Source organism: Sphaeramia orbicularis, chromosome 18, assembly GCF_902148855.1.
Source record: "Sphaeramia orbicularis chromosome 18, fSphaOr1.1, whole genome shotgun sequence".
NCBI lineage: Eukaryota > Metazoa > Chordata > Actinopteri > Kurtiformes > Apogonidae > Sphaeramia > Sphaeramia orbicularis.
This window is the reverse complement of record NC_043974.1, coordinates 47,233,233-47,246,443: the sequence shown is the minus strand read 5'-3', so window position 1 is coordinate 47,246,443 and position 13,211 is coordinate 47,233,233. Positions and strand designations below refer to the sequence as shown.

General features: G+C 44.1%; 2 protein-coding genes across 2 annotated transcripts in view; one reads left to right on the top strand and one right to left on the bottom strand.

The window, feature by feature from the left end:
* Positions 1–3,199, top strand: part of LOC115438377 (coagulation factor X-like) — a 34,422-nt gene extending 31,223 nt beyond the window's left edge. Inside the window, 3 exon segments of the mRNA XM_030161952.1 lie at positions 714–831; positions 908–1,095; positions 2,798–3,199. Of these exon segments, the coding sequence (XP_030017812.1) occupies positions 714–831; positions 908–1,095; positions 2,798–3,199 (708 nt within the window).
* Positions 3,200–5,212: 2,013 nt separating this feature from the next.
* LOC115438573 (high affinity immunoglobulin gamma Fc receptor I-like) overlaps positions 5,213–13,211 on the bottom strand; it is a 13,722-nt gene continuing 5,723 nt past the window's right edge. Inside the window, exons 3-6 of the mRNA XM_030162265.1 lie at positions 12,475–12,732; positions 12,125–12,367; positions 10,444–10,682; positions 5,213–5,808 (exon numbers count right to left, since the gene is read on the bottom strand). Of these exons, the coding sequence (XP_030018125.1) occupies positions 10,453–10,682; positions 12,125–12,367; positions 12,475–12,732 (731 nt within the window). The 3' untranslated portion in view covers positions 5,213–5,808; positions 10,444–10,452. The remainder of the gene's footprint in view (positions 5,809–10,443; positions 10,683–12,124; positions 12,368–12,474; positions 12,733–13,211) is intronic.

Below are 13,211 nucleotides of genomic sequence, written 5' to 3'. Positions count from 1 at the left end.
ACTAGTTTTTTGGAATCTGGTACCTGGTACTAGTTTTTTGGAATCTGGTACCTGGTACTAGTTTTTTGGAATCTGGTACCTGGTACTAGTTTTTTGGTCTCTCCTCTGCTGAGGTTCCAGGACTGGGGACCAGATACTAAAGGTGACACTGTGTAAACACTGCAGACCACTGATTGGTCAGAGTCGTCTGTGTGCCCCGCCCTTTTACAAAAACAGATGCAGAAGTTTCCAGTAAATCTGTCAGTAGGTGAATCCACATGAGGACAGTAAACTGTAAAACCACACCATGGTTTGTCCAGGAGGTTCAGACGCAAACATTCAGCAGCAGTTTGACCAGACAACACAGAAGTAACATGCCACATCACTATGACGACCAGGTCCTGAAAAGTCAGTAGTATCCTGTAATGGATGGAAATGGTCTGGAATAGGACCTGGTACCAGAGTCGAGTTGAGGCGGGTCCATGTAGTGGAAACGTGGCATACGTGGTCAGAGATGGACTGGGCAGACGAACGTCAAATATGAGTGAAACAAAGTAAAATAACCAAACCTTTGTGTTTCAGCTGAGAGTGGAAACCATATAACCAGAGTGTGAGGTCTGCGGTGATACTGACGTTAGCATCAGGTGAAAAAGGCCTCCATTCAGAGTTTGTCTGTCTGTTTGTCTGTTTGTTTGTTTGTTTGTTTGTTTGTTTGTTGTGTCTCATCCACTCAGGCTTTGCTCATGAATGAAGATGATGTCATCATCTGTGGAGGAACCATCCTCAACCAATACCTGATCCTGACCGCCGCCCACTGCCTCAACCAATCACGATACATCTACGTCGTCGTAGGTAGGACTGAAGGGCCAATCAGTGCCTCCCATCTGCACATGCTCATTCACTCAGTCAACCTTTGTTGTTCTTTCAGGTGAGTGGGACAGGTTGGTGAATGATGGGAGTGAAGCCGTTCACTCTGTGGAAGCTGTGGTCGTCCATCAACATTACAAAGCCGACAGTTATTTAAACAATATAGCGCTGCTGAAGTTAGCCACGCCCATCCAGTTCAGCCCGTACATCCTGCCGGCCTGTTTACCGACGCGAAACTTTGCTGAAAAGGTGATAGTTGAACCAACTGAAGAACGGTTGCACCAACAATGAGTCCATTTTAAAGCTGATTGAATTCCGGTCTAACTTTGGACTTGAACTTCTGGTTCGACCAAATCCCTTCAGAGACAGTTTCAGGTCATGACGGTTTTTGGCGTCATAAGACGACTGGTCTGAAAGGACCGCTGCATCTGCTCATGGAGCCACTGACGGGTTTTTCACACATACAGCCTTAAAAACACGACTGAATGCAGACGGTTCAAACTGCGCTTCACATTCTACTACTGCTCGACTCGACTCGAGTACCAGGTCCTACTCCAGACCGTTTCCATTACAGGGTACTACCCACTTTACAGTACCTGGTTGTCATAGCGACACTGTGACTTCCATAACGTTTGCTCAGAGTTACCGATAAACTCATTGGTTGCGTGTTGTCTTGTCAAGCTCACACTGAATCTTTTTGTCGTCCACCGAGGACAGAAATGTGTGAACCTCCTGGAGCGACCACGCTGTGGTTCTGTGGTTGATCATGGATGAACCTGCAGATAGATTTATGACCTCCACCAAGGAGGTTCTGTTTCTGTCAGCGCTGGTTTGTCTGTCTGTCTGCGAGATAACTCCAAAAGTTATGGACGCATTTGGATGAAAATTTCAGGAAATGTTGATACTGGTACAAGGAAGACATGATTACATTTTGGTGGTGATCGGGGGTGGGGGGGGGGGGGGGCACTGATCTGCCTTGGTGGAGGTCTGCGCTCTACGAGTGCTTCTAGTTGTCAACTTCAGAATCTTTTTTTTTTTTAAATGGTGGGCTGTGCAGTGATGACACAATAACAGGGACAACTGTCTGACCAATCAGTGGTCTGCAGTGTTTACACGTCACATTTAGTGTCTGGGGTGGGATGGGTTAGGGTTAGGGTGGGGTTAGGGTTAGGGTGTGGTTAGGGTGGGTCAAGTCGAGTCGAGTCGGTACCATGCAGTGGAGATGCAGCACATGACTGGACTGAAAACCAACGTGGCAGCTTCGTAACTCATGTCCAGGCTTCACTTTCCAGACGAAACATGAAACAGCGACCAAAGTTCTGATAGTTTAGGATTTTTCATTCCAGTTTAGTTTTATTTAGTTTGGACTTTTTCCTCTAATTCAGTTCGTCTGAATTAGCTTATAGAGGAGGTTTGCTACTTTTTATTGTTTATTTATTTTCTAAATGCTTAGTTTCAGTTTAGTTGTAGTTTTTTCGTATCTTTTATTCAGATAAATCGCAGACAGGACTCTGCAGCTTTAGTCTGCATGTTTCCAGGTTCAGTTGGAACCAGAAGACGACTGGAAACCACAGGTGAACACAAGTGTCGGACTGTGAAGGGCCGTACGGCGCCAACAGCTCAAACTGCTCCAGCAAAATAAATCGATTTCAAATCAATCCGACGTCGACAAAGACAAAAACAAAGGGAATTTTCTCCGTAATTTTTAGATGTTTTAATTCGTTTGTAAACACACAACACAGTTCAGTTAGTTGGGTTTTTCTTTAAATGATAGCTTTGATTATTTTAGTTCATGAAACAGTTTCTTCAGTTTTGGTGTTTTGGTCAGGTTCAGTGGGTTGGATCCAGAGCAGAAGCTGCTGCAGCTTTAAATGGACTCTTGTTGGTTCAGCGGTCACTGTGGAACCCTCAGCTGTCGGACCTCCTCGCTGACCGCTGTTTTCTGCTGCAGGTCCTCATGGAGCAGGACGGTGGGATGGTCAGCGGCTTCGGTACTTCCTGTCACCAGGGGCACGCATTCCCGTTTCTCAGGCGTTTAAAGGTGCCCTTCGTGGATCGGATCACGTGTAGAACATCCGTGAACTTCCGGATCTCCTTTCGTATGTTCTGCGCCGGCTACGATACTGTAGCTGAACAGTGCTACAGTGATATGGGCGGACCACACGTCACACGCTACCACAACACATACTTCATCACCGGCGTCGCCTGCTACCCCACAGCCAAATACGGGGTCTACACGAACGTGGCCAAGTACCTGAGCTGGATCCGGAGCGCCATGGAGACTGTGATGCCCCAAAATAGAAGCAACCACCAGGCACCCCCCAAGGCCCCTTCAAAAACCCTGGATCTGTAAGACCACCACCATGGACCTGCGAGACCACCACCATGGACCTGCCAGACCACCACATGGACCTGCCAGACCACTACCACAGACCTGCCAGACCATGACCATGGACCTGCTAGACCCTGACCACACATTCAGATCCTGGATGAGACCCACCAGGATCACCACTGTGGTCTACCCACTAAACAGAACATTGAATGTGTGGAAATCTCCTCCACCTCTGGTTCTGGTTCTGCTCCTTCTCCTCTAAAGGCCTTAGTTCACCTCAGTCTGAACCAGATGAAGAACAGGGACTTCCTGTAGATGGCAGTGTTGGACCCCTTTAGGTCCACCTGCTGTTGGACCGTCAGTGTTCCCACCAAACCAACTCCCACTGAACTGAAGGACACCACAGATAGTAGACAGGTCCTGAACCTGAACCTGAACCTGCCCTGAACCTGCCCCTGAACCTGACCCTGGACCTGCCCCTGCCCCTGGACCTGCCCCTGCCCCACAGACTCCACCTGGGCCTGTGTTCCACCTGTGGGTGTATGGGTCCACAGAGGGCAGAACCAGGTCCAGGTTGACATGGTCTACTGAAGGCTTCAGCTCAGAACTCTGCAGGTTTATTTGTTTGGATCTGGAGGGTTCTCTATGGGAAGTCCATCAGGTGTTGAATTATAAAAGATACTGAATTTCTAACAATAAATTTTTTTTTGCACTGAAATTAAGTATCTGAATTTTTTTGTCTCTGAATTCAACTATGTTCATACATTTAAAATAAAAAAAATCAGATGCAAAACATTCAAAAGGAAAAATTCCCAGACTACATGTGCGTTGGCTGTGTTTCCTCTCAGTTCTTCTGCATGGTCAGGGTTTTTCTAGCATGTGAAGAATGGACACAAAGTAAAGAAGAAAAAAGAAAAAGTCCTGCAGCCTAAAAATATTTTAGGGGTGCTGGGAATGCTTCAGCCCCCCCAGAAACGGGCTGAAACAGCCATGTGTCCAGCTGAACTCATGCTGCAGTCATGCATCTGCAGGTTTACTGAAGGTGCAGCTGTGGTTTCACGGTTCTGTCGGAAATGTGAGTGAGATGAAGGTGAGAGAGAAGAACTGATGAGACACTAACCGTGCAGACGCAGACCGACGTTCACAAGAACTGTGGTCAAACAGACCCAAGGCAGTTTGTCAGAGAACAAGCAGTTCAACGAAATCCATTAACCCTCTGGTGTCCAGGTGTGCCTTTTACGCACACTTTGCACTTTGTGTTAAAAAACTTCATATTATTTTCCACAATTTAAATCAGGTTAGAATTCAAAAGTTGTTCATTTGTGCATGATCTTTAACATTCTGTCCACCAACTCAAATGTGCACATTGGAAACAAAAGAAAACGCACTATTTCTAACATTTGATCTGTATGATTAGGACGGAGCTGGATTTACAAAAATAAAATCAAATTAGAGCAGAAAAATAAACCAATATACAATATTTAATAGTTTGATTTATAGGTGTGCATTTTACGCACACTTGGTGACAGATGCTAGTATTTTTGAACATTTGACCTAGCACCAAAAATAATAATAATGCAAATTAACCAGTGTTGGAGTTAATCACTGACATATGCCAGGATGAAAAAATCTAATAATATGTGATCCACTTTTTATGGAGTATATTGAAAAAAATAAATTTTTTGTGTTTTTATTTTTCATCTAAAAAATGTTTTGTTTCCATTACAAACACAGCATTTAAAGGGTTAAAAACGTGATAATTATTGAGTATTTGGTATTTTATTTACGGCTCAAGTTGATGAAATAGAAAAAGTGTAAAAGAATTAAAGACAAACTGTATGAAATTTTTTGGACATTATTCCACAAGTGTGTGAAAAAAGCACACTTGGTGTTTAGTAAGGGTCCTGGTGGACGGGGTACCAGAAGGTTAAAGAAGTCATCATGTACCGAATACAAAATAAATAAAAAGAATTAATGCTGAAATACAAAACACAATAATACATTCATATATAGTTTTATTGTCAATCATCTTGTTGAAGCTTCGGTAACATATGAAGAATATTTATATTTATATGAGTCAAAATGAGTTCACTGGAGCAGAAAAGGAATTATTTTACGTCGATGACAGGTTCATTTATTAATTAATGACCTATTTATTTACTTTTCTTATCAATGAAAGAGGACACTTTTCAGTTTATATTTTGCACAAAATGTACATTAAAAGGTCAAGTTTTATTTCCATAACACACTTAAAAACAGACATAACTGCCCTGAAATACTGGATATAATCATGAAAAAGAATAAACATAAAAGACAACAAATAGAAAAAAATAACACTGACACATGGTTCATGCATTCAAAATATTAAAACAAATTTTTAAAAATGTGTTGTTTTTTTAATATATTACAGTTAAATATATGTTGTTTGTTTACAAAGTTTTGTAAATATAAACAAACACATTTCCCACAACAACATTTTTTTAAATTAAAAGTGCTAATAATGCTAATTCTGAGTAACTGAAGCTAGTTTTAAACCTAAATGTCCATTTTTGCGATAGTGAACCATCCAAAAAAAAAAAAGCAGAGGAATAAGACTAACATGTCCAGTAAGGTCCCTGCAGCACCGGACCCTGAAAATAAAAGAAAACATGAGGTGAATGGGAGTGGATGGGCTGTGGAGGTTAACAGGTGGAGTTCCACAGGGATGTGTTCTGGCTCCACTGCTGTTCCCATTCATCACATACTGCGGTGCTTGGAATTGAGTGAATCCTTTAAAATGTTTTGTATTTTTGGATGAATCTGACATAAAAGAGAAGGAGATCTTCACAAAAAAAGTCCTAAAACACAGTAAACAGACCCAAATAAAACTGATTATGCTCGAACATTCGGCTTGTGAGCTTATTTTTAAGATAAGTAGTTTTACTGTGTTCATTTGTGTGTCAATAGGAAGTGAACCTGCCTTGTGGAAACAACACAGATCTGTGGCTTCCTGTCAAGAATCGACCTCAACAAAAGTTTGTCACAGATGAAGGCTGTGGTTCTTTTCTTGTCAGTGTAGAGCAGGGCTGTCAGAGTCATGTTAGTTCAGGTCCACATGCAGCCCAGTACCACCTGCACTGGGCCGCATCATTCCAACAATAACAGAAGAATACAGAAATAATAGCAAGTTCAGAATTTGTAGATGGAATTTCTATGTTTTAGAGTGAAAAAAGTAAGATTAGATTATCAACATTTTTACATCTACAAACTATCCTTTAAAAAAATGTGGAAAAACATGAACCATGACCAAAATATTACGGAAAAAAAAGTGCAATTTTAACAATTTATGCCAGTATTTGGCCTCAGCTTCTCATTTTTACATGTTCATGACAGCGTACAGATCCCAGTGGATCTACAAACACACTAAACATTTAAGAACACACAGATTATTGGTACAATTACTCTGAAATCTATTAAGAAATTTCAGGTTGTTCATATTTGTTCAGGTTTTTCACATTTTTGTAAAAGGCTAGTCTGTAAATGTTAACATTTTGTGTAATTTTACTTTTTTTTTTTTTACACTAAAACAGGGCTGTCCAACTCATTTTAGTTCAGTTCCACATTCACCTGAATTTGATCTGAAATGGCCGAACCAGGAAAATAAAATAACAGAATAATATAGAAATAATGACAACTTCAAACTGTTTTCTGTGTTTTAGAGCGAAAAGAGTACATTTACATTATGAACAGGTTTACATCTACAAACTATCCTTTCAAAAGATGTGAACAACATGAACAAACTGAAAAAAATCAGTGTAATTTGAACACTATTCTGCCTCAGTTTATCAGTTACACACAGAACATTTAATAACAGGAAGAATATGCTGAAAATTACAGTTATTTCTCTTAAAACATTTCAGGTTGTTCATATTTGTTCAGGTTATTCACATTTTTTGTGAAATTATCCTTTGTTTTAGTGTAAATACATGAAAATATTTACATTTACAAAGACAGACATTTGCAGTTGTCATTATTTCTGTTATGATCATATTTGACTGGTCCCACTCACTTAGATTGAACTGGTCTGAATGTGGAACCTGAACTAAAAGGATTTGGCCCCTGGGACGCATGTTTGACACCTGTGCACTGGAACAAAGAGAAGGATTTGGGGTTTTTGTTATTTATAGTTTATTATGACAGTATTTTACTGGTCTGAGCCACTTTAATGGAACTGAACTACAATTACTTTGACATCCTTGACTGTTCATGTCTTCAGTGTAATTTTTAGATTTCAACAATTCGTCCCGTGGGCCTGATTGGACCCTTTGGCGGGCCGGTTTTGGCCCCTGGGCCGCATGTTGACACCTGTGATATAGAGGGTCTGCACATCCATCACCCCCCCCCCCCCCCCCAGGCCACGCCCCTCTCAGTCAGACTGAGTGTCTTAAACCAACCTGTTCAACATGACGGAGTATAGCAGTAAACACAGCCAGAGCAAAGGATCATGGGAAATCTGAAATGAAATGAAGGACAGTTGGACTGGACATGGATCTGGACCAGCTACCAAAGAACAAGTGGTCCAGAACTAGGACCAGAACCAGCTGATCCACAGGCTCCAAAACTAGGACCAGAACCAGCTGATCCAAAGGGTCTAAAACTAGGACCAGAACCAGCTGGTCCAAAGGGTCTAAAACTAGGACCAGAACCAGCTGGTCCAAAGGGTCTAAAACTAGGACCCAGAACCAGCTGATCCAGGCTCCAAAACTAGGACCAGAACCAGCTGATCTAAAGGGTCTAAAACTAGGGCCAGAACCAGCTGATCCAAAGGGTCCAAAACTAGGGCCCAGAACCAGCTGATCCAAAGGCTCCAAAACTAGGACCCAGAACCAGCTGATCCAAAGGGTCTAAAACTAGGGCCCAGAACCAGCTGATCCAAAGGCTCCAAAACTAGGACCAGAACCAGCTGATCCAAAGGGTCTAAAACTAGGGACCAGAACCAGCTGATCCAAAGGGTCCAAAACTAGGGCCCAGAACCAGCTGATCCAAAGGGTCCAAAACTAGGGCCCAGAACCAGCTGATCCAAAGGGTCTAAACTAGGACCAGAACCAGCTGATCCAAAGGCTCCAAAACTAGGACCAGAACCAGCTGATCCAAAGGCTCCAAAACTAGGGCCCAGAACCAGCTGATCCAAAGGGTCTAAAACTAGGACCAGAACCAGCTGATCCAAAGGCTCCAAAACTAGGACCAGAACCAGCTGATCCAAAGGCTCCAAAACTAGGGCCCAGAACCAGCTGATCCAAAGGGTCTAAAACTAGGACCAGAACCAGCTGATCCAAAGGGTCTAAAACTAGGACCAGAACCAGCTGATCCAAAGGTCATTTCCAGTAGGTCGTGGACTGACCCCAGTGAATCTCTGCAGGATCTACTGGGACTGAGCAGATTTACTGAGTCTAGTTCAGATCCAGTCCTTTATCCAACACAGATACTACTGCTGTGGACCAGCAGGGCACCACTGCATTCTGGGAAATTAGCAGATTTACACCACCTGGTTTAAATGAACACATTATTCTGAGAATATTATGGATTTATTGTCAGAATATGACAACTTTAATCTCATAAACAAATGACATTTTTGTTAAATTATGAGTTTTTTTTATTACTATGACTTTATTCTCAGAACATTGTGATTCTTTTTGTGTTCGACTTTATTCTCATTAAGGCTGTATTCACACCTACCACGTTTGGTCCGTTTAAAAAGGACCAGAGTTCGTTTCCCCAGAAAGTTCGGACTTTTTTTTAGGTGTGAATACAAACATGCGAACTCTGATTGGAACCAAACAAGCAGACCCAGACCACCTAGAAGAGGTGGTGGTCTGGGTCTGCTTCCAAACGGACTCTGGGCCGGTTCACTTCTGGTGTGAACAGAACTGACCTCGAACCGAACCAAACCAAGGAATCTTGAGCCTTTTTGTGCTTGATGAGCCACCGTAGCCACTGGAAGGAGCAGAGGTTTACGGTGTTCAGAGCGAACAGCAGACATGAGCTGTGGACAGACGAGGACCAATGAGGACACTGAATGTGTCACTGACATCTGGTCACATGTCCGTATTATGAAACTGGCTCCGACTGAGCTGTTCTTGAGTGTTAACGTTATTTTCGTAAATTTGTGTCTGTAAAAATACAAGTTATATTCTGAAAATGCTAACTGTATGTAGGAGCACCACGATTATTTTCATCAACATCGTCTGTGATTGACCCCGCCCCCGACTTTTCTGTCCAATGCCAGCGCAGTTTGTTACATGCGTGCTTCTGTTCATGCATTTTGGTCCACTAGCAAAAAGTGGAATGTGAATGCGATCCGACCCAACTGAAAAAAATAAAGTCCACATTTGATCTGAATCAAAGAAGCAGACCAAAGGACTTTTCAGGTGTGAACACAGACTAAATTCCAGGTTTTATCTCCATATTTTCGGACTTTCTTCTGGTAGTGCCCAGTGTTTTTCTTTTCTTCTGTGGTCCTAATACTCTGTCGTAGCTTTATTCTCCAGTTCCTCGTATTTATAAAACTAGGTTAGCATCAGTTTCAGTTAGTTTACCATGGGGGGGGGGGCTGAAAAGTTCATAGCCTGACTAAGAAGGAGTTACTGCACAGCAGTGAAACTTGGCGTACATTAAATTCGACCTTTCCTGATACTAACTGCATGGTTTCCTCCAGATAAACCCACAATGGATAAATAATTTAGGACTTCAAACATACTGCACCATGGGTCATTTTTTTCTCCACATTCAGCTTGTGTTCCATAAACGGTGCCCTCTGTTTGGTCCAAACCGTGGACACCGTGAACAGAAGGTAAACCTAGCTTTAATAATGTGTCTGACATCTGAAGCCTCCCCATGCTGCTCTGGCTTTTCCTCCGTTACACTCGTGTGCACATGCTTCGAACTAACGGGATCTAGACCCAACCAACCCACTGACCAGTTCATTGCCAACTCTTTTAAGAATGGATTCACTGTTGCAGCACTAGTTTCATTTCAGTTGTCGCTGCATAAGTGGGTCAAAGCAGTTACCAGAACCACAGTTCACTCACCACACACTTACCACCGCCATTTCATTCAAGAAACACATCAACACAGCTAATGCCTCTGTCTGCTGGTGGATTTGGACACTTTGACTACTTTTAGGACTTTTGTGAAATTCTAATTTGTCGTCAAATCAGGAAAAAAATACAGAAAATTCTAAAGCGTTCATTCACTTTGAAGCCCCGCCGTACATGTGCTGAACTTACGGCCGCTGCTCAGAACTGACGCACTGTGATGACGTCATCACTGTTGTCGTCCAATCCCATCTCAGCCCGGGTGGACCGGTTCCTTGCGCGTCTCTGTCGATACCAAGACACCATGAGCAGAGTGGAGATGAAGTATGGACACAAGACCACCAGGAAGCAGAGCGGTCTGAACAAAAGAGGGAGGAGCGCTGACGGGGTGGGAGGAGCTAGAGAAGGAGGAGGCGTGGTGGTGGGTTTTCCTGGAATAACAGAAATAAGAGAAGGTGATGAATAGGGATGGGAATCGAGAACCGGTTCTTTTTGAGAACTGGATCCCAGTAGCTCGATTCCTTGGAATCGTTTGCCTGCCTGCTTAACGATTTTGCTTATTGATTCCACCTTCGCTGAGCATGTGTGATGACATCAAACGTACGCTGCAGTGTTTTGGTCAGAATGTAGACAACATGGAGTTAAGGCAGAAACGGTCCAAACAGACCACACCAGGTCTACACAGACCACACCAGGTCCAAACAGACCACACCAGGTCCAAACAGACCACAGCAGGTCCAAACAGACCACACCAGGTCCAAACAGACCACAGCAGGTCCAAACAGACCACACCAGGTCCAAACAGACCACAGCAGGTCCAAACAGACCACACCAGGTCCAAACAGACCACACCAGGTCCAAACAGACCACAGCAGGTCCAAACAGACCACACCAGGTCCAAACAGACCACACCAGGTCCAAACAGACCACAGCAGGTCCACACAGACCACACCAGGTCCAAACAGACCACACCAGGTCTAAACAGACCACACCAGGTCCAAACAGACCACACCAGGTCTAAACAGACCACACCAGGTCCAAACAGACCACACCAGGTCCAAACAGACCACAGCAGGTCCAAACAGACCACACCAGGTCCAAACAGACCACAGCAGGTCCACACAGACCACACCAGGTCCAAACAGACCACACCAGGTCCAAACAGACCACACCAGGTCTAAACAGACCACACCAGGTCCAAACAGACCACACCAGGTCTAAACAGACCACACCAGGTCCAGTTGAACTCTGTCAAAGCTTCCATTTCTTCTGCAGGTGGAATCCCTCCAGTCTGTTCAAACATTTGTCCACATGTGATTCATTTACAGGAATGTCATGTATTTAATTCACTACTTAGCGATGCTTGTGAATGTAGCGGCAGAGTGAACACCGGCCCAGTTCCAGTTCTGGTGCGGGCAACGAACATCAAACCCAAATATAAGTTTCTGAAGGTAGAGGAAAGGAAATGAGGTGCACAACAACGGGAAACGAGTCGAGCCGAGTCGAACTGGTTCGACGTAGTGGAAATGCATGAATAGAGGAATTAGTGAAGAGTCTGGAGTTTCACTGTCACTGCCCCCCCCCCCCCCCCCCCCCGAACTGGGCCCGGTGTCATCTGTTATTATTAGTTCATACTGTATATGTTCTATTTTCTGTGCAGATGGAAATCTAAAAGACAGTTCATGCAAACACACCTGTTTCTACTCTTTTATTCCTTCACCCAGTGAGAATTGATAAGGAATCGGATCAATAAGCAAAATCAATAATGGAATGGGAATGGTTAAATTCTTAATGATGCCCATCCCTAGTGATGAATGAGCTGATGTGGACTGAAAGACACTGTAGATCTAGAAGCAGACAGGTGACCTCTGACCTGAGACGGACATCCAGCTGGGCGGAGACTGTCCAACTCCTGTGATGTCACACCTGTAGACGCCTTGATGAGCCAGTGACACCTGGGGGATGGTCATGTGACCCGCGGGCCCGGCGCCGACGAAGACTCCATCTTTATAGAAGTCAGCTGAGCGGTTGGAGGGAGGGTGTGTCTGACAGTGCAGAGACACTTCCTGTCCCTCCATCACAGGGAGGACAGGACTGTGCAGGACCAGCGGTCCACCTGGACACAGACACACAGGTTCATGCAGGTGTGAAGCAGGCCCTGACTTCAGTCTGCATGTGTTTCCTCTGGGCTTCAGCAGCTCCAACACCACAGTCTGTTCTTACCTGTCACACTGAGGCTGATGCTGGTCCTGGTCTGTCCCTCTGAGGACTCACACCAGTACACACCACTGTCCAGAGGGACCAGTACACTGATCCTACAAGTAGAACCTTTCATTTTCCCCCACTGTCTTCCACACTGAGCCCTGGTTTGTCTGCTGGTGTTCCTCCTCAGAGTCCATCCAGGTCCTTCGTCCTCACAGCTCAGAGACACTGACTGTGTGTCAAAGAACTGGGACCGGCTCGGACTCACGATCAGCTGAGCTAAACAGGTTAGAAACCACACATAGGTTCAATATGAGACACTTCCATGGGCTGCTGTGTTTCTGTGGAGTCTGTTTAGTGCTGGTGGTCCACAGGTGTTTGGACGGCGTCATGTGTCCTCTGTTTAAAACCACAGTGAGTCTGAAATGAACCGACACAGATGTGGACGGAAGTGAGGACGTCCACCTTTAGGCCGTGGCCTCACCAAACCACATCTTTTCCTGTCTGATCTTGTTACCTCTGCCAGGAGGGATTGTGAACACTTTGCTTTGTGTGTTTGTTTGTTTGTTTGTTTTCATCTTCAGTGTAAAACTCTTCCACCCATCTTTCCCAGATCTTCCCCACAGATAGGCCTAGGCCCTGGGACCAACCCAGTCCATTTTGGTCCCAGTAGGACAAAGTTCAAGGTCACAGCAAGGTCACAACATCTACAGTTTTCCATCTGTCATCACTGAGACATTTTCAGAAATTCATCCAAA